We start from the raw sequence: 24,573 nt of genomic DNA, 5'->3' as shown, positions 1-24,573 counted from the left end.
ATTTGCGATTACGTTCGTACGCATGCAAAATGTTTCATACCTTTATGAGATAAATTTCTTTTATTACCTAATGGAGAGCGGAGAAAACGAGCCTAGTTCCTGGTTTTATTTTCTTGTGACACAATTTGGCTAGCTTATTTTCCTAACTATATAATATCGGGGTTATTTATTTAAGTTTTCAAATTGAGATTTCAAATCTGGTCTACGTAAAGTAGCAAGTAGCCTATTAATATAAAAATTGACATGCGCGAGTCACGCAATAACTCGTAAATGACTCGACCTATTTGAATGTACTTTTTTTTGTTTTGTTCGCCTTCATTTTGGAATAGAAGGCGTTCTTTAGGTGCAAGGGAACTACCACCACTTCTGCTGCTACACAAATATTTCGTCACCACATATTTTTCAATAGGTTTTGTAAATCATTATTACAATAAACGTCCCATAGCTGGGCTCAGGACTCCTCTCTGTTTAAATAAAAAAATAGGAGAGACGGTTTCAGAGCATGGACCACCATACTGCTCTAATGCGGGTTGGTGGGCTTGCTGTAACACAGATATTAAAATCTTTTTTATGTTTAAAAAAACAAAGATTTGAACGCAAAAGTTACAACATAAATTGAAGTGAGAATAAATGAAAATAAGTACACAACATACGTGAAATAGCAACGGTGTTATCGCTCTATAATAATTTTATGTGCACGCGAGTACAAACATTTTTGCACCAATTGATATACATACTACGAATTATACAAACGGAACATTTACCATGGTTGTTGTAGTGAACCGAAATCCTTTAATAAACAATTCTCCGCACTTTGAGAAGCTATTCTGCTTATAATGTCGAAGTTGCTCGTATTAAAATCTTTAGAGAGACCATTAAAAGCTATATTTCAAATAAAAAAATAATAAATCGAACATCATAAGGCGCAGACATTCAGAAGCCCCAAAAAAAAATATATATGAAGTCTAAAATATACCAAGATATTCTACACCAAGTTAAATCTAGATAGGTTGTAAAATACCACCTGTAGGGAGTACCAACAGACAGTGGAAAACAAATATTGCCAGACTAGAAGTACATACGCTAAAAATATTTACAAGTTACTCTTACTAGAAAATAGGTCGAATCGAGGCACGTGTTTTAAAAGCAAGCGTAATCAAAACAAATCTAATCAAATAATGATAATCCAACACAATGGCTGAGATAACCTATGGCTTTTGAACCATAAACAATGAGCGTACAGAGTAATTATAGACCATTAATTAGTGAATTGCCATAATCAAAACGTGATTTTACGAGTATGTATATTTTATAGCCTATTTATTTTAGCAAGGTACTAATTTTTCTTGATTATCTTATTTGAACCTATGTAAAATATAAATCCCAATGAAAGTTTGTTTGTTACGCTTTCACGCAAAAACTACTAAACCGATCCTCATGAAACTTTGTACACATATTCTTGGAAGTGTTAGAAATAATATAATCCTATATTACTTTTTATCCCGACATTAAGCTCGGTTCTTTTGGGAGAGGGGATGAAAGTGTTTGACGATTTTACACCATAACTCCGACAAATTATAACCGATTTAAATAATTATTTTTCTACTATAGAGGTTATAATATGTGTTTAATTTTGTCCAAACTTTGTGTAGATCTGATGAATGTGGTTGGAGATAGAGTACAGAACACATCAGCGGACAGTAGCAAACCCCAAGTTATTATTAGTTCAACTTCTGCGCCCAAACGGTATTAACGTTATTAAATGATTCTAAGTAACGATTAATATTTAAAAGTAAATAAAACAGAATGATAGTTCAGTTGGTAGGACTTGAACTTCATTTACATAGAGCTGAGTTCAAATCTCAGCATGCACCTCTAACTTTTCTAAGTTATGTGCGTTTTAAGCAATCAAAATAACACTTGCTTCAACGGTGAAGGAAAACATCGCGAGGAAACCTGCATGCCTGAGAGTTCTCCATAAGGTTCTTATAAGTCGAGGCTAGCGTGGTGGACTACGGCCCCCTTCTCATTTTGGGAGGAGACCCGTGCCCCGTAGTGGTAATGTGTTGCCATGAAGATGATGATCATAATGCCAACTTATTAAATGTACCGGTATATTATAAGAGGAGGGGATTTGTATTTTATCTTTTCTATGGTTATGGCTCAGGAATACAAATGTACTTTTGATACATCGTATTCTAAGTAAAGATTGTTAATTAAGATTTATTAATATAAAAATACAGTACCTTATCAATTATTATTACTCCCCACGAAACATTTCCAAGGACATATCCATATCCTAGGTCATAGGCGGTCGAAATCAATCCCTACATGCCAATGCTTTCGATATTGCTCAAATAATATATATTAATCGATATATATTTATGCTGCATCGAAGGAATATATATTAAACAAAGAACATTTCCTAGCTAGAAAAGGAGATTACCTAAAAAGATTTTTTTTATAAAAAGAAAAAAATCGCTTACCTCGTTTATGTGTTTGTAGGTTTTGATGAGGTCCACGCTTAATTTTCTTAACGGCGCTGTTGAGGGGTCCCGAAAATGGTGTGGTATTCGAGCTTGCATAGCCTAGACAACCAAGAAGAAACTCGTAAGTTATTAATAGTTACAAAATATCAATTTATTAAATAATTTAAAAAAAAAACTGGCTATTATAGCGGAAAAACGCAAGCTGGCAATCGAGGCCCGAGGCAATTCGTCTAACTTACAATAATTAATGTTTGGGGAAAAAATATTTGTGCGAAATCACTAAACTTTACTCGAAAAGATAGCAGTGCCGTGAAAAGAGTTTTTATAGGCACTACGCAAACAAATTTTTTAAATCTAAATCCAAAATAATACACTAAAAATCCTGTGCAGCAAATTCTCGTAGACTACTTAAGGAGAAACTTCTGAAAAGTAGCCATCGAGAGACTGAGATGGATATAGAGTATCAAGGATAGATAGAATAGCAGGTATAGATACCTAGTATAATTTAAAGGTTTATAATTTTTAATGTAAAATATTATATATTACATATTAATTCGTTTCCATGGTAACTAAATATTCAGTCTCATTCTCTCCTATATATTTATGCGATTGTTTCTGTATCTACATATTATTGAGTTGCCATGGTAACTAAAATATGAAACAATATATATAATGTATTCTATCTCATTGTCTCGCATACATTTATATATTATTTCTTTATCGTGACGCATTTTCGTTTCATCGAGTTACGCTTCAAACAAATCCTATTCTACTTATAAAAATCCCTAAGGGTAAGCAGTGTTCCAAGACCACAGTGTAAAGCATTGTAATATTGACACTTAAAACTGAATTGGTGCCCAGAATTCTTCAAACGACTAGGTGCGAATATAACTATTGAGAATTCGGTAATGGACCGTTACTAAATTGATCTATTATCAAGCAACAGTTTAAGAATATATATACATTAACTAAGTTGAATTCATATTTATAAATATAAAACTTAATTTGGTTATCACAAAATGATAATCTTAGAAGAGCAAATTCTCGTTTTTTTTTTTATTATAAATTATAAGTAAATTATTGAGTTGGCTCCATTTTGTAGAACAAAGGTAAAGGAGTGCTTAGGCTAGTCGCAAATTGGCTACAATCACTTGAGTAATAGTAGCTTGACATACCTATCAAAGGTTTAAAGGGTCCATCGTGTTGCTGGAAATACTAAAAAAAAAAGTTTTCATGCGCTAATCACAAGGTTGCTTCGACGCAGGCCGCTCCGCCTTTTATCTTGCAGAAAAATTATAGTTATATTGTAATATGATGTTATAAAGAGCATCTGCTGAGTTTATTTACCGGTTTTTCTCCGGAGGTCCGGTACGAACCGGTGTTAGAGTCAATACAAACAGTCAGATTTGACGATTCAAAATTGCTTAAAGCATTGCTTAAAGAAGGCCAACTTGAAATAATTGAATTAGAATTTAGTTGTTTTTTTTTTTTTAAAACAGCTTTAACTTAATAAGTCACTCGCTCGAAAACCCATCTTTATAGACACGAAAGCTATGGAAAGTCATTACCTTGTTCCGGACACAACACATATATAGAGTTACTTATTACTACTACAACTACAGCAATTATTATAATAATGGTGCCAAAAGGAGCTACGTGTTTATCATTATCCATATTTTTACTCGATAGTAGCCAATATGCGGCCAGGCTAAAACAAACTATAATTTTCAAATAAATACTAATGAATAGGTAACAATTACAAATAATGTTGAATTTGTTGTTAATAAAACTACTTAAATTGTAAATCTGCAATAAACTATAGGTCAAAATCGTAAACAAAAGTTTTATTACCAACAAAATCAGCATTACGAACTACATATATATTGGTAATACTATATAAAATAATTAAATATGTGCATAAACATTTGGCAGTTTTAGGTCGATTGTTGAAGGGGAAAAAAGCAAGAAGAAATTTTAAGACTTAAAAGTATATAATCTAATAAATTGAGTGTAAACTGAGTGTACGCAAAGCATTACTACACGAGACAGTTTGTACATTCCGTTGCCGTCAATTGAGTAACTTAGGTATACAATGTAACTTTGGTAGTCAAGGAAAATAGGTTTTTGTTTTTATTTTCAAGCAATGTGAAGTTATAAACTCCGTTATAGTAAAATGAGCAAAGTCCTACAATCGCACCATTTCACCCGCTTTAAGTCAGAGCCCTACCTTAACGCTATAGGGACATCAGGGACATCATTGAAATCAGACATCATGTTATTTTAGTATAGATCTTAAGAATGAATAATTTACTAAAAGTAAAAAAATTAAAACTCCATCTTTCCGTTGACTGCCAATTTTACACAACCTGTGTTTTATCTGTGCTCTACTAATTACTAAAACTTACTATTACGATTTTTAGAAGAAGGAAGTAGGTTTGGTATTTGTCAGCCTGGAAAGTTTAAACCGCATAATGATAGGTACAAAAAATTTGTAACAGTTGCTGTCTCTAAAAAGTGATTAAGAAAAATTACTCTCCCTATTATATTATATTGCTATTATCTACAAGATATAACGTTAAAATATTAAAATAACTTAATAGCCACTAAAGATTTGGGTGTTTCTATTTAGACTTAGGAGTTTTATTTCTTCTTCAACTATACGTTTATTCATAAAACCTACTTGTGAGCAAGGGATACTATTATGTTTAACAATATGATCATAGTAGGTTAATGAAAAAAGAACTAACCTTAAAATACTACCAATCTTATCGTGAAAGAGAACTTGTAGATAATTAGAAGCAGTTTGTTTGAAGGATAATTTATTTACTTGCCCCTAATATCTGCCATGACAGCGTTGTTAATGGTGCTTTTAATAAAACAATGGCGACCATCTTGTTGTGCGTATTTTTAGGGTTTAAGTGGGAATACGTTAATCTCATCTCATACACTACAATGTGTACCTTTTTTTTATGAAATTTACGTTCAAAAATCCATCTTTAAATAAAATAAATAAATATACTACGACAATACACACATCGCCATCTAGCCCCAAAGTAAGCGTAGCTTGTGTTATGGGTACTGAGATAGCTGATGAATATTTTTTTATGAATATAATACACATAAATACTTATAATATACAGATAAACACCCAGACACTGAAAAACATTCATGTTCATCAACACAAACATTTTCCAGTTGTGGGAATCAAACCCACGACCTTGGACTCAGAAAGCAGGGTCGCTGCCCACATCGCCACTCGGCCGTCGATGTTGTCATTATGTTAATAATAAAATAGATTTAAATGAAAATGTTACGGAAATAAGAAAAAGTTTGCAAACGGCTCGTTAGTAACATTATTAGTATTAAATAGCTTATAATCATCTCATACATGATTGTGTCGGATCTCGACAGTCTGTATCTGTATCATTTTTGCTTGTGTTTACTTCACATAGTTATTTTTAGTTTCTTTAACTTTTTCCCTACATTTTTTTCATCGCATTGGAACGATGAACAGAATCGACCCGCAATCAGGGTACACCTTTTATAAAGCAAACAAAGTATATCGTCTATTGCCTTTTATAAGATAATAAAGTGGAGATACTCAAATAAAGTATTGTTTATTCAACCTGCTATTTTTTCTCACATGTATATTATGTTGTTTTTATGCAACGTCTGAATGATGCGCAGTACATTTTAGAAGAACGAAGAAACCATACTTGAACTTCTAAAAACAACGCGCGGAAGAGTGACAAATCGACTATTGACGTCGACGGTCAATAACTAAGAGAGCTATCGATTCGATCAGTTACACGTTAATCCGTATTAGCCAACAAGACTGATTCTTTTTGTAAACAATAAAATAACACCCTAAAAAGTCAATTAGGTAAAATACCATCTCGTAGGTACATTTAAGTAGTACAGTACGCATTTAAATAGTCTTTTCTTTTCATATACATACACTACATAACTATTTAGTGTCCCTAAAGCATGTTTCAAAAGTTTTAAAATAAATAAATAAACATAAAATTTGGATAACCGATTTTCTATATGATTGTTACAAAAAGGTAGTTTACATCATAAGACAAGTTAGAAAAAAATGACTATTTTTACCCGAAATATCTTTTAAAGGTATGGTTGTAGGCTTCAAGGTCACGATTTGCGTTATGTACCATTTTTTTAGCACTAGCCCGCAGGTAGTTTTTGTTAATATAATAGAGAGGTCCTTAATAATAACAGGAGCATAATGTCTGACCAGATTTGCAGAGTATTTTCACGCTCTGGCACTAGAAAGGTGATGTTAGTCGAAGTGTGAATAAACACTGCATAACTACTCAGACTTTATGCCACGTTTATTAATAAAGTTTTAGAAGTAACCGCATCCGATAGACAGAAGTACTGATCTATTAACATTGGTCTGGGCCGATGCTCGCAAAGGGTACGCGCCAGAAGTATTTAGTAATTAGTATCCTGCTAAGGGGATTATTAAGGCTATTATCGCTTTAGTTAGCACCCCTAACCGCAAACAGTAGGTAGTTATCGTACAACGGGTTAGGGGTAACCCCAAACTGCCTCGTGCATCATTTACCTGTGCGCGGCTAGGGTAGCGGCAGAAAGCTCTTGGGTTGCGCGCGGGGGCGCTCACCTGAATGTCTGATGGCGCGCTCATGGATGCCAACTGATCCTCGGCCACCAGCCGACCATACAGAGGGACATGGCGCCTCTCGGCACCCGCGGCCTCAGGCATGCCGCCGCCGACCACACCCACTGCAACAAAACAAAAAATATTTTAAAAATACAGTACTGTAGCTCGCATTCTTCATCCGCGTTCATTAAGGTTCCTTGCAAATCCCGTAGGAACAGTTTGTTTTCTTGAGATAAAATAGTACCTTATGTTACTCTTTCTGTTCTTTTAGCTAACATTAAGCTAAAAATCCAGTCAAGTCAATCCAGATAGGCGATAAGCAAGGACAAACCAACAAACAAACACTTTCGCATTTATTAATTTATTAAATTTAGAAACATTTAAAAAAAAAAAATATATAAGACTTCGGAAATAAATCGTTTAATCAAGTTTGAAAACTAAGCACACACAACTAGCTTTCAGTTGCGAAAAATATATATAAACTACTACAAGTTTGATAGAAAATGTGGGTGTACCCTGATATACTGAATACATCCGCAGTAACCTTTTCGATTAAACAGGCGTGATGTTATGTTGTGTAATTGCGTAAAGAATGCATATTTATGCGATATCAGCGAAAGCGGTTGTTTTGCTATAATTTTTTGGAGAGTTTCGTTGTCCGTCTCCAAAGCTAAATTCCATGACAACTATTTTGTGCTAAATTTGATTACGATCGGTCAACATAGGTAACGGACAAAAACAGATTCACTACAATATAATTTTAGTATGGAAGTTTAGATATTTACCTGTTTAGGCTAAATACCTTTTGTAAGAAATAGTTGACATTTGAGAGTGGCAAAAAAAAAAAAGAAAACTTTATTTTAAACGAGCAGTTACTTTGTTGCATGTGACAAGGACCTTTTTCGGTAGAACATACTCGTTATAGCCGTTACAGACGCGAGCCGACTTTTAAATATTCACACAGTAAGAGAGAGCCGTTGGCTTCTTTGCAACGATGTAAATTCAGAAAGTGTATAAAAAGTATCGAACTTTAAAAGTAGCTGTTCTCCGTGGTTGTTTTAATTTTCTTGAATCTTTTTTTTTCGGACTAAACATATAATAGTGAGTAGAGGTCTTTATTTCATACCACAAACTAGTTTTTTCTTTCGTCTACAGTCTGCAAAATTTTAATATTATATTATAGGATTTTTAATCGTATCAAGTACCAACTAATATTGTAACAACCTCACCTGGTAATAAAAATATAGTGAGGAAATAAATATCATAAGTTAAATATGAGGCAAACTAAAAAAAACAATTTGTAGTTGTGTAAATATGTGTTGTCTTCAATGGAGTCAAGAGATTGATGCGATGTTTAAACTTTAGAGTAGGTAGCTCATGTCAATCAACCCGTTGGCATAGTTCAAATTTCCATAAACGTCTCATTCACCTTGCCCGCCCACTCTTCCCCGCTTCTAAACATTGCGCTGTGAATCATTTTTTTACGAGAATCGTTTATATTTCCACGTATAAATTTCAGAGAAGCGAAATGTTTCAGTGATTAAGGATTTTTTTATTCTGAAAGTTCGATAGCCTAGGTAGGTACCGAATCACCTTCGTGATTTTAATGTCAAATAAAACAGTTTTAATTAAATAAATAATGTTACCGCCTCCTCTTTCTGCGGGTGTCGTACGAGGCGACGTAGTAAATATAAAAGGCACCAGCTTCCTCAGTTCTACTACTACCATCTATTTCAATCATCAACATATATGTCCAGCGTTATGATTTTGGGCAAACTCTCCTGTTGGGAGAGGCCTTATATCCAGCAGTGTAGGCATATATGTATAGGCTATTTATATATATATATATATATATATATATATATATATATATCCTATAACAGTCCACTGCTGCTTATATATATATATATATATATATATACATCTGTACAATACGCATGATCAATATCATCCGGGCATTCAGGAGTGGCTACACATATTAAAGTATAGTTTTAAGATTTCAATGGTGACATTCCCTTTTTAACACAAGTCAGCCCTTGGCAATATACTTGCCAAAGTATAAGTAGTCTCAGATGCTAGTGGGCTACCTGTTAGAGGCATGACAGTTATATCAAACCCATACTTAATAAACCCTATGGTTTTTACACATCACGTACGGCATCGTTTTTCAGAAATTTTAAATATGTTCCCGCCGGGGATCGAAGCCGGATTGAAGTTTATTATTCTCAAGTTTGTAGCTCTGTTTTAAAAATAGAAACTTTGATTGGACCGTTATTAACGTTCACATCCCCTTTGAGACAGAATATTATTACAACAATGTGATTGTAACGACCATCTTTGCCTTGGATAACGGAGGACTGGTGTTACATCGTATAAAAAACTGACGCATTGAGAGTTTTTTAAGACTCTCGGAATAACTTTGGTGAAAGTAAACGATTTTAAGCAAAAAAAAAAGAAGCATAACCGTGAATAAGCGATTTTTTTGTAAATAAATTTATCAACTATTTTTGAAAATTGCTATTTTTCCGTGCCTCTAGAGAGGAAACCTGCATGCCTGAGAGTTCTCATAGGTGTGTGGAGTCCACCAATTCGCACTGGGCCAGCGTGGTGGACTACAACCTAAAACTTTCTTATGTTGAGAGACCCGCGCCTTGCAGTTGGGCGGTAATAGGTTGATATAATGATGATAACCAGTTGTGGGAAATTAATAGGTTGCTGATGAAGAGTTATTAGTCGGTATTTTAATAAGGAATCTGTTATAGATAAATCACCGAATCCTCACACAGTTAAAACAAAACAATAAACAAAGCCTCAAGCACTTTGTATTGAAAACAATTCCGACGGAATAATCTGAACAACTTTTTACGAAAGTGTTTAAAAACATCGCTTCGGACCTGTCAGCCTCCACTTTGTAAGTGAGTTCTTATCAATCTTTGCGAAGTTTATCGCATGTCGTTCGTTAGACAAGCGAGAACAAGTTGAAAACATCAAGTAAAGGTATATACACACTAGGGAACAAAATCATTTTGCAACGCATTTATGGTACATTAAACAGATTTTATTTATTTATTTACCTATACCTAAAAAAACATTACAGTTTCCAAATTAGGCTCCCCAAACTATATTATTTGCAGTAAAAAAAACATTATAATATTATGATAAACACAAAAAAATTATTTAAAAGCACAAATATCGCAAGGCAACAGTTCCGTAAGCTGGAGCACGTGCCTCAGTGTCGCGCCGTTCGTTGCAGTGTCGTCGTATGCGCAAAATGACCGTTTTTTTTATTCCACTTCAAGTTGGCCACTGACTGCAATCTTACGTAAGTTATAATTTTTAGTTAGTACTCCAAGACGGTAGCGGGCTAAGTTGTTAGGGGTAAGACAGTTATGTTAAACCTAAGCCTCAAATCTGTTTCTACGAGGGATCGCATCGTCACACTAAATATTCGATCCAGAACAATGTGTAAAAACTAACCTATTAGTCTCAATACTAACCTGTAAGATATTCCTGAATTACCTAACATTCGATTCGATTGAGGCCAAACACGTGCCAGCTAATGTGCTAAGGTAAAACCATCATTTTACTAACAAACTCGGTTAACTTCGTTTCCTTCTAATGCACGGGACCCTCAGTAGGCCAGTCTCACTCGCACTTAGCCGTTTTTTTTGTATTCCATATCGAAATTGAAACTATATCCTATCACTGAAATTAAGTGAGGTGCGTAAGTGAACTCGGATGCGACGAAGCGGAGGTCGCAGACAAGTTAATTCAGTGTTATTTATGTACCGTCTGGCTCAACGTGACATTTCATAATAAAACACCAGACCAGTACCCGTAGCACAAGATTTACACGCTCGCAATCGAGAAGTCGTTTTAGAGTAACGAAACAGAGTAAAATAGATCTTATCAGTATTCGTTAAATCTCAAATTTCTTTACGAATCTTCGGCTAGGGCTCTTGACAAAACGGTTTTTAACAAAAATCAGAAGTACAGGATTTGCGACTCTAAAACTAATGGCATTAGGCCCATTTCACTTTGACCGCATAAAACTTGTGCGGTCAAAGTAAACGCCTCCCCGATTGCGAGCGAACAAATCTTGTACTAAGGGTACAAATGTATAAATAAGATTAGCACGGTTGCAACGTTCAGTGTTTTTCGCATATTGATACATTAGGTATACCGTAATAGCAAAATGTCCATTTTAGTTTTAAATCCTGAACTAAATCAGACTTCATTTTATAAACGTTCTGTTAAGAAGACTATCTGAAGAGTTGTGAAGTTTGAGCTTTAAAACAATGGCTATAAGTCCCCATTTGAATGTGATGTTACAGCGATAACTCGAAAACGACGATGGCGACCGTATTGGATAGAAGCAGGCGTTACTTTGCGGAAATCCATAATATATTATGAAAATTAAGCTTAATTTGCTATACTCCGCGAACAGCACGAAAATTACTTCAATCCGTATACTCCACACCAAACAGATCCTCGGCAATGCACCCTCTACGCACGTTTCGCTCCGCCTGACGATGGCGAGCTTACTTACCTCCTACTAAGGGTTCGACTCATTCTGTTATTTCTAGGCGGGAGAGGAAAGTTTGTACAGCGTCTCGTAACTTGGCGTTACCTTGCTTAGGTCTGCTATTTTAATTGCGCGTTAATTTGTAGATATTATAAGTTCTCCCTTTCATTAACACCGGGAGTTTGTTAAATGTTTGTTAATAGTTTGATATTAATTCTTTATGATTACATATATCTAATCAAAGACAACATAATACGCCTATTAAAGTTTAGAAATATCATAAATAAAAATCTCCATACTTGTTTTCTGAAAGGTTAACTATTGGAACAGTTTGGAATGTTTTTTACTAATTGGTAAACAGTATGTCTTATTACACAATATATTATTAAGATTCATACGAGAACATTTATAATCCCGCATGAAAACAGACATTCCAAGAATATGTTCTAGTTTTCAGTTAGCATCAGTTATTTATTCTCGGAATACCATTAATAAATCTGGAACGAAAAAGCTATATCACCTATTTCCCCTTTATTCCCTGAACAATAAGCTTGTATTACGATGTTGATACGAAAATAGTCCAAGGGCTCAAGGCTAACAAAACGACCTTCCGATGCTTGATCCGTGTTGAGCTATTGAGACTTATATTTACAACGCGGGTTAATAACACGAATAAGATAATGGTGTGTGTTACATGTTCTTTAAAAAAAAACACATCTAATACCTTTATTTATATGCTTTTATTTTATTTTAAAAGCACAATTTTTCTATATAAAAAACCACTCAGTGGCGTGTATAGGGTATTCTGAACAGGATAAGCATAAAGCAGGAAGATTGCATGAAACACGAGTTAAAAAAAATTGTAGTGTAGGCAGTATTTTTGTGCATGTGTGAAGTGTTTTCCAAACAAAATGGAGATTTAAATAATTCTCTGATGAAAGGCATACATTCCTGATCTTATCTTGTATGCAGTTCGAGCTGCAGTGCAAAGGAACGTTCCTCTTATCAGAATCGCGCGACGCACGTGCAATTATCGTTATGTTACTGTGCACGTGATCATCGTAACTGCGTTGTTTCAGAACGAGCTTTTCTTTATTAAGTAATTACGTTTTATACATGTAATGACGTCTTAACCAACAGACGGATGAGGAAATAGGTAATGCGAGTCCTGCGGTTTGTTGGATGGCATGTTTTTTTTTTTTTTTTTAGTAACTATAGACAAGCGCTTGGCGACAATCACATTCGTTAGAACGCAATGATGAGGAGTAAAAAGGCAACTTTTAGGTAGGAGCACGCTTGCCTAAAAGTTGCCTTTTTACTCTTGCCTTAAACTTTGTCCATTAAGTTTTTAAAAATTCTATTACAAGTTCGCCCTTCACCCGGTAGTAAGAGAAAATGCTGTCTCAGACGGTAAGCGAAATTCAGTTACGTACCAATGCAAGTGATATTTTTACGTGATATTTACAAAGCGGTTAGGTAATTTTCTAATCTGGTGACGGAAGGAATGGTTTCCGAACCGCTTTCCGAACCGGTGATAAAATCACTACAAACATACATACGTTTCAAAAGTGCTTATAAAGTAGGCCTACTTAAAATAACTTAATTTTGAGTTTTGAATTTGAATTTCCTGAAGCCTGGTCTTATATTCAATATCAACTCAAGTTATAAGTTAAACTTAACTATATCTAAAAACTTACGTTTAACTTATAAATTGAGTGAGTTATGTGTTATTGTAACATTGCAAAAAAAGACATATATATTAATAATAATTTAACTTCTTCGCATAACACAGGTATCATCACTTCAGAATAAATACACAATATGTTTAATAGTCACAGTCCAGCTGAGAATTGTTCATATTTCATGTTTATTTGTGAAGCTTTTTAATTTAAATCCGTTGATTTGTATACAAGGGGCATTGAATTAAGAAGAAACAGAATCCATATTCAGCCATTATTGTGCAGTGCATTGTGTCCAAAAACAGTGAAAATGCCCGCGCACGTCTCACTTTAAACCGGCGGAATGTTGCTAGCTCACAAGCTTTTTCCCATTTTATGGTGAATGCCTAGAACAGGTAAAATAATTTCTGTCATTTGCTGAATGGTTTGAAGTGACTAGCCGTTTGTTCGATAAACCATTCTAAAGTGGAGAGATTTTTTATGCTTTAATATTGGTCGTATACACGGTTTCTGTAAGTATTCTGTTAATTCTGTGACAAGGTGCAGGCATGTTGCTCGGGCAACAGTGTAGACTATAAAACACAATTTTAAATTACAATGTAGTGAAATATCAACTTGGACGAGAACATTGAACCTTTTATTGCACGCGGGCACGTGTTGTTATCGGCGTGTTAACGCATGTCACCTTAGCAACTGCGTAGTTCACCATGATCTTTTGATAGTTACTACCTGGTGCTCGCAACTAAGATGCCCAGCATTAAAATGTAGCGTACGTCCGTCGTCTAGTTCGTAGAAATAAGCCTTTTTAATGTCTCATAGCTAGCCGAGCTGGTTAGGCTAGAGGTGTGGACCAAGCAATATTGTCTGTTATGATAATTTTGTCTTGTGTCATCATAGTACTTAGGTAAAAAAATATAAGAAAATAAAAGTTTATGAACATGCAACCAATGTTCTATCTACTTATATATATATTTATAGGTACATATATAGATAATGAAAATTATAATGAGTTATTCAAATAAATACCACCCTTATCTGTGACCGAACATCATGCCGTTGAAAAAAATTAGTTTGCACCATTTGCGATGCATTTGCGAATTTAAAACAATCATCACCTACTGTGTTACCCCTCAAGACTACGGTTAGGTTCTGTTCAAGAAGAGGATAAACAAATTCCTTAAAAGCCACATTGTGCAATGCATTGGTGACTCCTCTGTTGCTGCAAATGTTCATGAACAACTATCGATTTATATAATAAAAAACGTTATGAATTAGGGATATGAAAAGTTGTTATAGCCTAGTGTGTAAGGCTTTGGCTTCTCTTTCGGAAGGACCGAGTTCGAACCCCGGCACACACATACCTTTTCGTAGTTATGGGAGTTTTAATTTAAAAATGACTCGCTTTAACGGTGAACATCGTGAGGAATTCCGCCCGCCTTAGAGTTGTCAAAACGTTCTCAAAGGCGTGTGAAGTATACCAATCCGCAATTTACTAGCGTGATGGAATACGGCCCAAACCCATCTCAGTCTGAGAGGAGACCCGCGCCCCGGTAATGGATTGATAAGGATGAAAATTGATGAAAACGCAGAGCCAGCGTAAATTATTGGTCAGCGGTAGATTTTTACGAGCTCAAGGTGAATGCGAGTAATAAAATATATTCGGACGTTTTCCGTTAACATCTGCACATGTGCAGTTTATGCGCATGTTATCGCATGTGAACCAACTAAGTACTGCGTAGTTGTAGAAACTCGTTACGCTCCGCGGGCGTTACGTGACGTTCTTCAGTGCAATTCTGGATGTTTTTGTCATGTTATCTTGTTAGTATTGCAGTTTATTTATAATGCTAGGTTATCCTCAGTACCTAATAATATAAATGCCTAAGTGTGTATGTTTTGTTTATCATATATTTCGTTCAGGATTAACCACTGCACGAAACGAAATTTTTACAGCAATATTTTTGAGGACTTTTAGTCCGACGAAACAACGGTTTGAAACCCAACCTAAATCTAATCATCAGTCATCTAATCAGGATTGCGGTTAATACACGATTTGATATGCACTGCATATAAAATCGTATCGATATGAAAATAAAAAAATAAATGAACCGTATCTACTATATGTAGATATATATGCAGTGTATATCAAATCCGATATTTAAAAGATGCAGTCATTTGACATGGGGCAAAAAATGATGATGTCTCTTAAAAAGTTCAAAGTTTGTATTAAACGTAAGCTTATAGAAAAGTCCTATTATAGTATAAAGGACTACGTAAACGATAAAAAAGCTTGGGTGTAAATTATTGCTCTAACCAACAAAAAAAAAAAAACATCCGGCTTAGTTTGTTGTGGGCTTCTTCTTAGACCGGGACGCGTTTGGAACCCTCGTAGCTTTAGTTTTGAGTTTACGAATGTGGTTATCGCCATCATCTCACTACAGTGTAATTCTTATGTACGCAACAAAAGTGCCACCTGTGGGCCTACTTGAATAAAGATATTTTTGACTTTGACTAAAAACTGCATAACTGCATTCCGACGTTATGAGACGTTTATTGATAAGACCCAATAGCGTACGGACGAAGCCGCAGGCCACAGCCAGTTAATTAATATGGGGTAACTGCGATGCATATATGTATACACTGCAGTGAGTTGAATCTACCCATTCTAAGAAGACGCAACGTGGAAACCTGATACATATTATATAAGAACTTGGATAGAAATACAAACATCTACGCAGTATGTCTTAAAGAAGACTACCTAAAAACCGGATACGCAAAAGGATCAAGTAGGTACATCGATGGATATAGAGACTGCAGCGAGAACAATCTGCGCAGTATGTCTCATAGATGCTCCGAAGTGACGCTGGGTTTCCCCGATGAGTTCTTTATAGCCTTAGTACAATATTTGCTTGCTCGGATCGAGGAGTCGTTTTCGAGTATAGAAATACTTGATCTTCGGAGTATAATGGATCTTATTTGTAGTGTTTAACCAAATTCGCCTACAAATCCTTGGCCTGGGCTTTTGTCATAACGTTTATAAAACAAAAGTTAGAAGTACAGAATTTGCTACGCTAAAACGAGTGTCATAATAAAATTTAAAAAAAAATCTTGTACTAAGGCTACTGTTGTTTAGCGCCGGCTGCCGAGGATGAGTGTAGGTGTGTGTCGATGGCACGGTGCGGGCGATCGCACCGCGAGTCGAGACGTGAGTCTAACTAGTCGCTACGTCACCACTGCAAGCCGTTCAAAACCAGCCCGCACCGCCGGCCGACAACCTGTGGTAGGTATGCGCGGAATGCGACTAGTTGCCGGTAGATTAGCGTGGGAGGTGCAAACTTGGTTGTGTTTACGTACTGCAAATGCGGATTGCTAGTACTGAATTGGTAGCGTAATTTATTCCAATCAAAATTGACGATTAATCATTTAGGTACGTGTGCCATATATTGTAGGCCAAAGACCTGGTTTAAATGCGGAGATGACGCAACACACGTTGGAATTTAATAAAAATTGTTTAGTTGCTACTCACGACTCTGATATTTTATACGCAGTTAATAAAAAATATATATGAGAATAAAATAAATAGAGACAAAGGATTTTAAGCCTCAATATTAGTACCAGCTACCGGCTTAAATTAAAAAGCAATAAATATGTGAAAAGAATCATAACAACGTTTATTGACGTAGTTAGAAAAAAAGGCGCGATTAATGCGCTATTCAATTTTAACCTTTTATCTTATCTCAAAACTTAATAACTGCAACACATAAACAAGACGGGAAATATAGAGCGAGAGTAAACTACTTACAGTCGTCACTTTTTCCTTCTTTTAGTGCAGACATCCCACAAATCCAAAGTGTACTCTGAACTTATGCGATACAAACACAGAACAAAGAACTTATCACTGAACCCAATCATTTGGTTCGAAAACAAACAGCCGAGAACACGTTTTATTAGAACAACAATGAACAGAGAACACTTTAATCACTGCGCTACAATCGGAAATCGCGGTACGCGGGTGTCCCATGATTTAGTGTGACAAGTGACAAGGAATCGGTGGCGAGTGTCGCCCAGTCGCCACTCGGAGCGTGGGAGCGCAGTTCATATATTAAACTATCATTCGGAATGGTTGTTTGGGTCGGCGCGTCCTTGCGCGTCACTGGCGGCCGTGTGTTATTGTTGTGCAACAATGTTTATACACGTGGCGTTGTTGTGGCCGCGTAAACTTGTCAATATCAGCGGCGGTTGCGCGATAAGGCGCGAGAATGTGCCGGCGATTGGCGCGGGCGGTCCGACGCTACTAACGCGCGAACTATAATAGCGCTCGCTAAGTAATAACTGAGCGGAGGACCACGTGATTCAGGTGACAAGCATGTCGACATAAATTACGTACGACGGTGATTTTATCGAAGAGGGATTCACTTGAGAGTACAAAGCGATAGGTATATTTTTTTTATAAACACAAATTAACTAAATTGGCACAGTTGTTTACTACAGATACGTAGTAAACCTGTATTACGTAGGTGTTTGATGCATTAGAAGGAAAGAGTAGGTAAATACCCCACTTCAAAGTTCAAAACAGTTTGCAGTCAAGTACACGAATCGCTGTTTCTCAACTGCAGACAACCGATCGTTGGTCTACGTGAAAACTATTATTAAAGATTCAATTTTGTTTAGCCATTTATACAAAATGGCAAAACTTAAACACTACTTCAAGGGTTTTGAAATTCTTGCGACTATAGAAAGATACGTTCCCAGCGAGTAGGGAACAAAAAAGGGTATATTTTATTTTAGTAATAAAAAGATTGCAGGCTGAATATTTTTTAAAGCAGGCCAGAAGAAAAAATGCTAACAAACTGCCACAATAATAAATAGTCCATCTTACGTTAAATACTATGTACGAGTGAAATAACTGTTTTAAAAAGAAATGGCATGTAACAGCGAGATTATTAATAAAATATAAATAATATTAGATTTCAACGTATGCTCAACGCCAATATCCGATACGACAAGACCTATGTAGTCTGACGAACCCGACACGTGTTAAGTACACATGCACTTAACAAACCTTGACCTTCTAGAACGCTCAGAGTGAGTGCTTGTGAAGGTATAGTGGAGGTAAACAATAATTATATTGAGTAGTTCCGTTAATTTCATACCGCTCGCCTAGTATTCAGGATTTAATAGAAGTTTCGCGCAACATGTTGTCAGCAGTAGCTCAAAGATTTACACTTCAACTGTACACTTGCATCATCGCTAACATTGGAGGCCTTTAATGCGTCCGGACTCTGGAGTCCCAAAATGTGCCTCTAATGAGATCTTAATCAGTCAGCATGTATATAACCAGCGCTGCCAAATAACGCGTTTTGAATGAAGACCAGTTGGCAACCGTTGGAAATTTTTCTGAATCAGGAAGCAGTCGGTTAGCCCACTAGTTTCACGCTGCACTACCAAACAATTATTCCTAGCAAGGCTATCTACTTACTTTTATCATATTATACATATCGACCGCGCAACCATCTTGGCCTCTTTTATTAGTCTTCGACTGGTGAATAATTCAGCGCGTTTTCTATTAAGCACTTAGGGAGAATGCATCTTGGTAGATTCTCAAGGCACCGTCGGGGCCAGAGTCGCCGTATAAACATACAGTTGAGTCCTAATTTGCATTGCCTTGGCCCGCCCGCATTATATCAATAGCGTATTCTTTGAACTGCATTGAGTGATTTTGAGAAAGTATTATCTATTTATGTGGAGTAAGGACAATAATTGCTTCATAATCATATGTTGGTAGATCTCTATCCATACCTAAATATACTAAATTATAATATATGAAAGTGTGTTTGTTTGTTTGTAACCTATATTTGTCTCAAGCACTGCACTTATCTCCACGAAATTAAGCATACTGCTGGCCTGCACCCTGGAGACAGACAAGATACATTTTCACCCAGAAAAGTTCGCGCGGAATTTCCTAATAGCCGATTCAAAGCGAAGTCGCGGCGACAGTTAATAGATAAGTACTACATATTATATAATAATAATATGTATATTCATAAATAAGTAAAATACGACGTGTAGAGGAAAGTATGAGTACCGAGATACGAGTGACGAGGAAGACCTACTATGAAATTGACAGGAAAGAAACCTAATTTTGCCACTATTAAAACAGAGACGCTTCGCTCCGTACGCTCGCTCGGTCAATTACAAAGTATTAAATGTACTCGCGCTCATAGTCCCAAGAATACTGAAGGTCCCTAACCTTGATACTATTGAGGTCAAGTAGTGACTAAGTTCCCATTTGAAATGCCAACGTGCTCAGTTATAAAGAACTAAGACCCCGGCACACTTACAACACGCAACGCGATACTGGTCGAATAGTATTTTATAAACAGAAACAGTAGTAGTTAATGTTTTTGACTGGAATCAAACGGTGGAACCTCACAAATTAAGCAATGTTTTAAAAGTATTTTTGCATATTGTATAGTTATTTAAATCTCTGGCTTAGAAACAGTATCTTTTGATAGAGAAGATGCTTACTTGATGTGTATTTTAATATCTAATAATTATTTGCTATGCAAAGAAATCACTACAATACGTTGCAACGTAAAAGAACGTCATGTAAACTTGTGCATTTTATAATGGTAATATGTACACATTTTTACATACGGAACATACTTAATGTTCTAGAGAAAACCTTTCATTCTCAGAAAGTTGTTACATTACTTTATATCTCTCTAAAATATGTTACCAACTACTGATTCTAAGAATACTAAATTTCAAAGAAACCTTATTTTACTAGAACTAATAACTAAGGTTACTAGAACATAAAATGCACATTTACTTGCAGAAGGAAGCCTCTATGTACAATACTTAGGATAACTACCATGCATCGCATAAAGCAGTATGTCTTAAAAAAAAGTTTTTTTTTAATAATACTGCTTTAAGCCATGGTACCAGGTACAAATGCTATTGTTTATAAATAAAGCAGTGAACTTTGATAGTTACAAGTATCCCATGGAATTCTATTAAGTATTTTTTTGAATCTTAAACTCACTACACTAATAATGGTCGGTGGAACAAAGAACATCGAGATTGGACCTTCTAGGAAATGAAGAGAAGGCGCATACCTACCCACTAACTAAACTTTTGTTATGAATATTCGGTGGTCGTATACTAGGAATTCAGACGTCTGACCTTGTCTGCCTGTGTGATCGCTGTCCGCTAATATTAAGAATTAAAATTAAAAACTATATTCAACCTTTAAAAGTTAAATAGTAAGAAGGGCAGACTGAATGCCGCGAGGCCTTGAATTTGCACCTCAGTGGGCAGTTCGCATCATACTCATTTTATCATACATATTACCAGTCAATCCGCATAGGAGCAGTGTGTATATGTAAACTTTCTCTCTTATGTGTATAGGGATTTGCCAAATAGTGGTACATTCATAGCCCGATGATGATAATACTAATCTTTTCCCTTCTGGCTTCTTTATGACATATAAGTATACAGGGTGTCCCAAAACTTGACGATAAAATGGTACCAGCCGAGAGGCCAACTCAAACCAGTTCTGGGAAAAATAAGGAAAAAAATCCATGTCACATAGTTAGTAGTAGTAATAGAAATTTATCAAAAAAAATGAAAAAGCGACACCCTTGATCGCTTTTTTAAGTACCGTGGTTACAAATTTCACAATTAGGCAGTGATTTTTTTAGTGACGTCATCTAGAATAACCGTGCTATAAATCTAAACTACAAATAAAAGTAAAAAACATTTTTTATTGAGTAAAATAAATTAAGTCTCATTGAGTTATGGTTTACAAAAATTTTGTCAGCTAACTTTGACACTTCATTTTGGAAAAAAAAAGTATGATACGCTACGCTTGGCAACTTATTTCAAAGGATGGCCCATTTACTCAAGAATTTTAAAATGGTGCAACACTTGCCACTTTTCTATCCATTGGCAAGACAAGTTTTGGGACAAAACTACATATTAATACATTATATTATTATTATTACAATATACAGGTATATTGTATAATATATTATATTATATTTATTATATATAAATATTCTTTTATATTATATGTGTACGTATATGAAGTAAGTATATTTTATTTCATTTATTATTATTATTTATTTATTTTTGTAAAAAATAATACTTATATTCCCTTTCCTTCTACTTAACTTGATTTAGTAGGTTGCCTGGTAGAGATCGCTTTTCAGCGATAAGGCCGCCTATTGTACCTTTTCTTCTTATTTATTTTAATTGTGTATTTTTTTTAATGCTTTGCATTTGGTTTACATTAAAGTGTATTTGATTAATTGATTGATCCAAACCAGTTAAATGATTTCTTCAGAATAAAAACATTCTTTGTTAATATGATAGCATTGCCCAACGCCTGCCCAGTAACAGGCACAGATTCATAGTGATGGGCACTACTATAGCGCTACATATACACTATAGTCTTACACAAGGTATAAGCAGGCATGCCTTGAGATAATTATACATATATACCCCTATATAGGGTAAAAGACTTCAGCGGCCGGACACTTCGTTGCTGGTTCGACCTGAAGGGCTAGCTTGCGCACAAAGCGAAAACGATATCTAATCTCTTCTATCTCTATAGCAAAAATACGAGTAACGGGTACAAGTATATATATAAATATATATAATTATCTCAAGGCATGCATGCTAGCGCTAGATGCAAGGTAAGGTTGCCCCCCTTCGTCAACAACTCAGCACTGCCACGAATATTTTTTCATATTTAGTTTGATAGATAAGAATTTGTTCTCGAACTCGAACCAACTATTGTTACACTTTGTTATTTAGGTTGTGATTTTGATCCGTGGTGATAATAGAAATCTCGCCCAATAAAATAAATATCGCGCTTAGTTTTAACTTAGTAAATAAATTAGTATAATTTATAGAGCTACTCAAAGCTATAATAACAACTTCTCGGATTTAGATTTATTTAATCTTAATCTTCCTCAATTAAAAAAACACCTTTATTCCAAATTCTAATAGTACTTTAAACTATGGTAAGTTGCCTTGATATATCCACTTTGATATATAATGCCAATAACGGTATAGGTACATGTGTTTATTTCAAACTCATAATTAAAAGTTTTATAATTAATGTTTAATTTTATTAGCGGCTAATCGGTGTTTGTCTTTAATTTCTTTGTGATAATTCATAGTGTTATCTGTTTGCGCCTTAATCAGTTAAATAAATCTAAGTGTTTTATGGTTAATTTTTTATAAACTATCAAAAATTTATAGAAAAACTAACTACATTACATATTTGTACCTAATGCCATGCACTGCGCTTTGGCTTGTAACGACACTCACATGCGCTTACCATCATATTCGAAGGCAACATAGATAAGATCCAAGAAGCTAAGTGAATTGAACCATTAAAACGAACAAACTCTATAAAATGATAACTATACGTCAGGGATAATATCATCATCACATCAAACGATAGACGTCCACTGCTGGACATAGGTCTTTTGTAGGGAGTTCCAAGTTCCACGATTCTGAGCCGCTTGGATCCAACGGCTACCCGCGACGCGCTTAATGTCGTCTGTCCACCTCGTTGGGGGTCGACCAACGCTGCGCTTACCAGTACGGGGCTGCCATTCCAGCACCTTGGGACCCCAACGTCCATCCTTTCTCCGAACTATGTGCCCGGCCCATTGCCACTTAAGCTTCGCGACTCGTTGAGCTATGTCGGTAACTTTGGTTCTTCTACGAATCTCCACATTTCTGATTCGATCGCGTAGAGATACTCCGAGCATAGCTCTCTCCATCGCCCGCTGAGTGACTCTAAGCCTTCTTATGAGGCCCATAGTTAACGACCATGTTTCAGAGCCATAGGTCATCACTGGCAACACGCACTGTTGGAAGACTTTCGTCTTCAGGCACTGAGGGATTTCTGACGAAAAGATGGCACGGAGTTTCCCGAACGCTGCCCATCCGAGTTGGATTCGGCGGTTCACCTCCTTCTCGAAATTGGACCTACCTAACTGGATCGTGTGTCCTAGGTATACGTATTCGTCAACAATTTCGAGTGCAGTGTTCTCAACGATTACTGGTTGAAGCGGAACATGAGCATTAGACATAATCTTCGTCTTGCTCATGTTCATTCGTAGGCCAACCTGTTGAGAAGCTCTGCTGAGGCCATTGAGCATCGTATTTAGGTCTCCCAGAGTCTCTGCCATTATGACTACATCGTCGGCAAACCGAAGTTGAGTGATGTACTCGCCGTTAATGTTGATGCCAAGTCCGTTCCAATCCAGAAGCTTAAAGACGTCCTCCAACGCAGCGGTAAATAGTTTCGGGGAGATAACATCTCCCAGGGATAATATGGTTATACCCAATACCCATATATGCATCAATAGCTACATACTAGAGAGATAGATAATACGTGATCCTAAATTATGCTAGTCTAGCCAAGTCGGAACATAAAACAAGCAGCATGTTATATGAAAATCCCATACCCCCAGGGATATGTCTGGATTCAAAGTCCGAATTTCTGATGTACAATGCATAGATTATACAAACTCGTACACTACACGGAGAAAAGGCGAATACGTGTAACTGGTATCGCTCGCGTTCAGCCTTTTCACAGATAATCATTAATATAAATTCAAATTTAAAACCGCCTTAAAAAGTTACAACAAGGATCTCTAATTATTATGCTTATGAATCTCACAAGCCCGCTGACCGATGATTTAGACAGTATTATAGATTTCTAAATGTATCTTTCTTTATCTTGGTGCATTAAAATATTTTAATTTTATAATTTGTTTCTGGAGGATAGAAACGTTGTGTTTTTGTGACGTTATTTTATTCCACGTTGAGTTTGAAAAAAATGATCAAGATCCTACGTAATTAAATGTGAATATCTAGAATAAAAGGCGTTTTTGTCCAAAGCATTTATACTTATTTTAAACGTTTTATAGACACTGAACTATTGAGGCATCAAATTTGTGCAAAATTATGTATAAAAATCCCGTATTTCTAGAAAATATCTCTTAAAGCACATAGCTTGTTTATTATTACGCCAGGTGCTGTTACCATTCGCACTTGAAAAAATTGTAATAGAACTAGGTTAGTTTAAATTACATCCGTCAGATGTGCCTCCCGGAGTAACTCACAACTAACTCAAAATATTGAAGTAGTGCTTTTTCTCTTTCGATTGTTATCGATAGTTTGGGCTTCACTACGACTTCATCTGAACCAGTATAA

The 24,573-nt window shown here is 35.7% G+C and overlaps 1 protein-coding gene across 3 annotated transcripts in view; it reads right to left on the bottom strand.

The window, feature by feature from the left end:
- The window catches only part of LOC120631532 (serine/threonine-protein kinase minibrain), a 230,959-nt gene that overhangs the window by 186,484 nt on the left and 19,902 nt on the right, over nt 1-24,573 (bottom strand). Inside the window, exons 1-3 of one of the 3 annotated variants that reach the window (XM_039901155.1) lie at nt 17,135-17,614; nt 7,075-7,253; nt 2,487-2,588 (exon numbers count right to left, since the gene is read on the bottom strand). In XM_039901155.1, the coding sequence (XP_039757089.1) occupies nt 2,487-2,588; nt 7,075-7,253; nt 17,135-17,168 (315 nt within the window). In that variant the 5' untranslated portion in view covers nt 17,169-17,614. Of the gene's footprint in view, nt 1-2,486; nt 2,589-7,074; nt 7,254-17,134; nt 17,615-24,573 lie in introns of those variants that run through there. The other 2 variants (XM_039901154.1, XM_039901156.1) reach the window with 2 other exon arrangements.

The sequence above is a fragment of the Pararge aegeria genome, chromosome 18, assembly GCF_905163445.1.
Source record: "Pararge aegeria chromosome 18, ilParAegt1.1, whole genome shotgun sequence".
Lineage (NCBI taxonomy): Eukaryota > Metazoa > Arthropoda > Insecta > Lepidoptera > Nymphalidae > Pararge > Pararge aegeria.
This window is presented reverse-complemented; position numbering and strand designations above follow the sequence as displayed.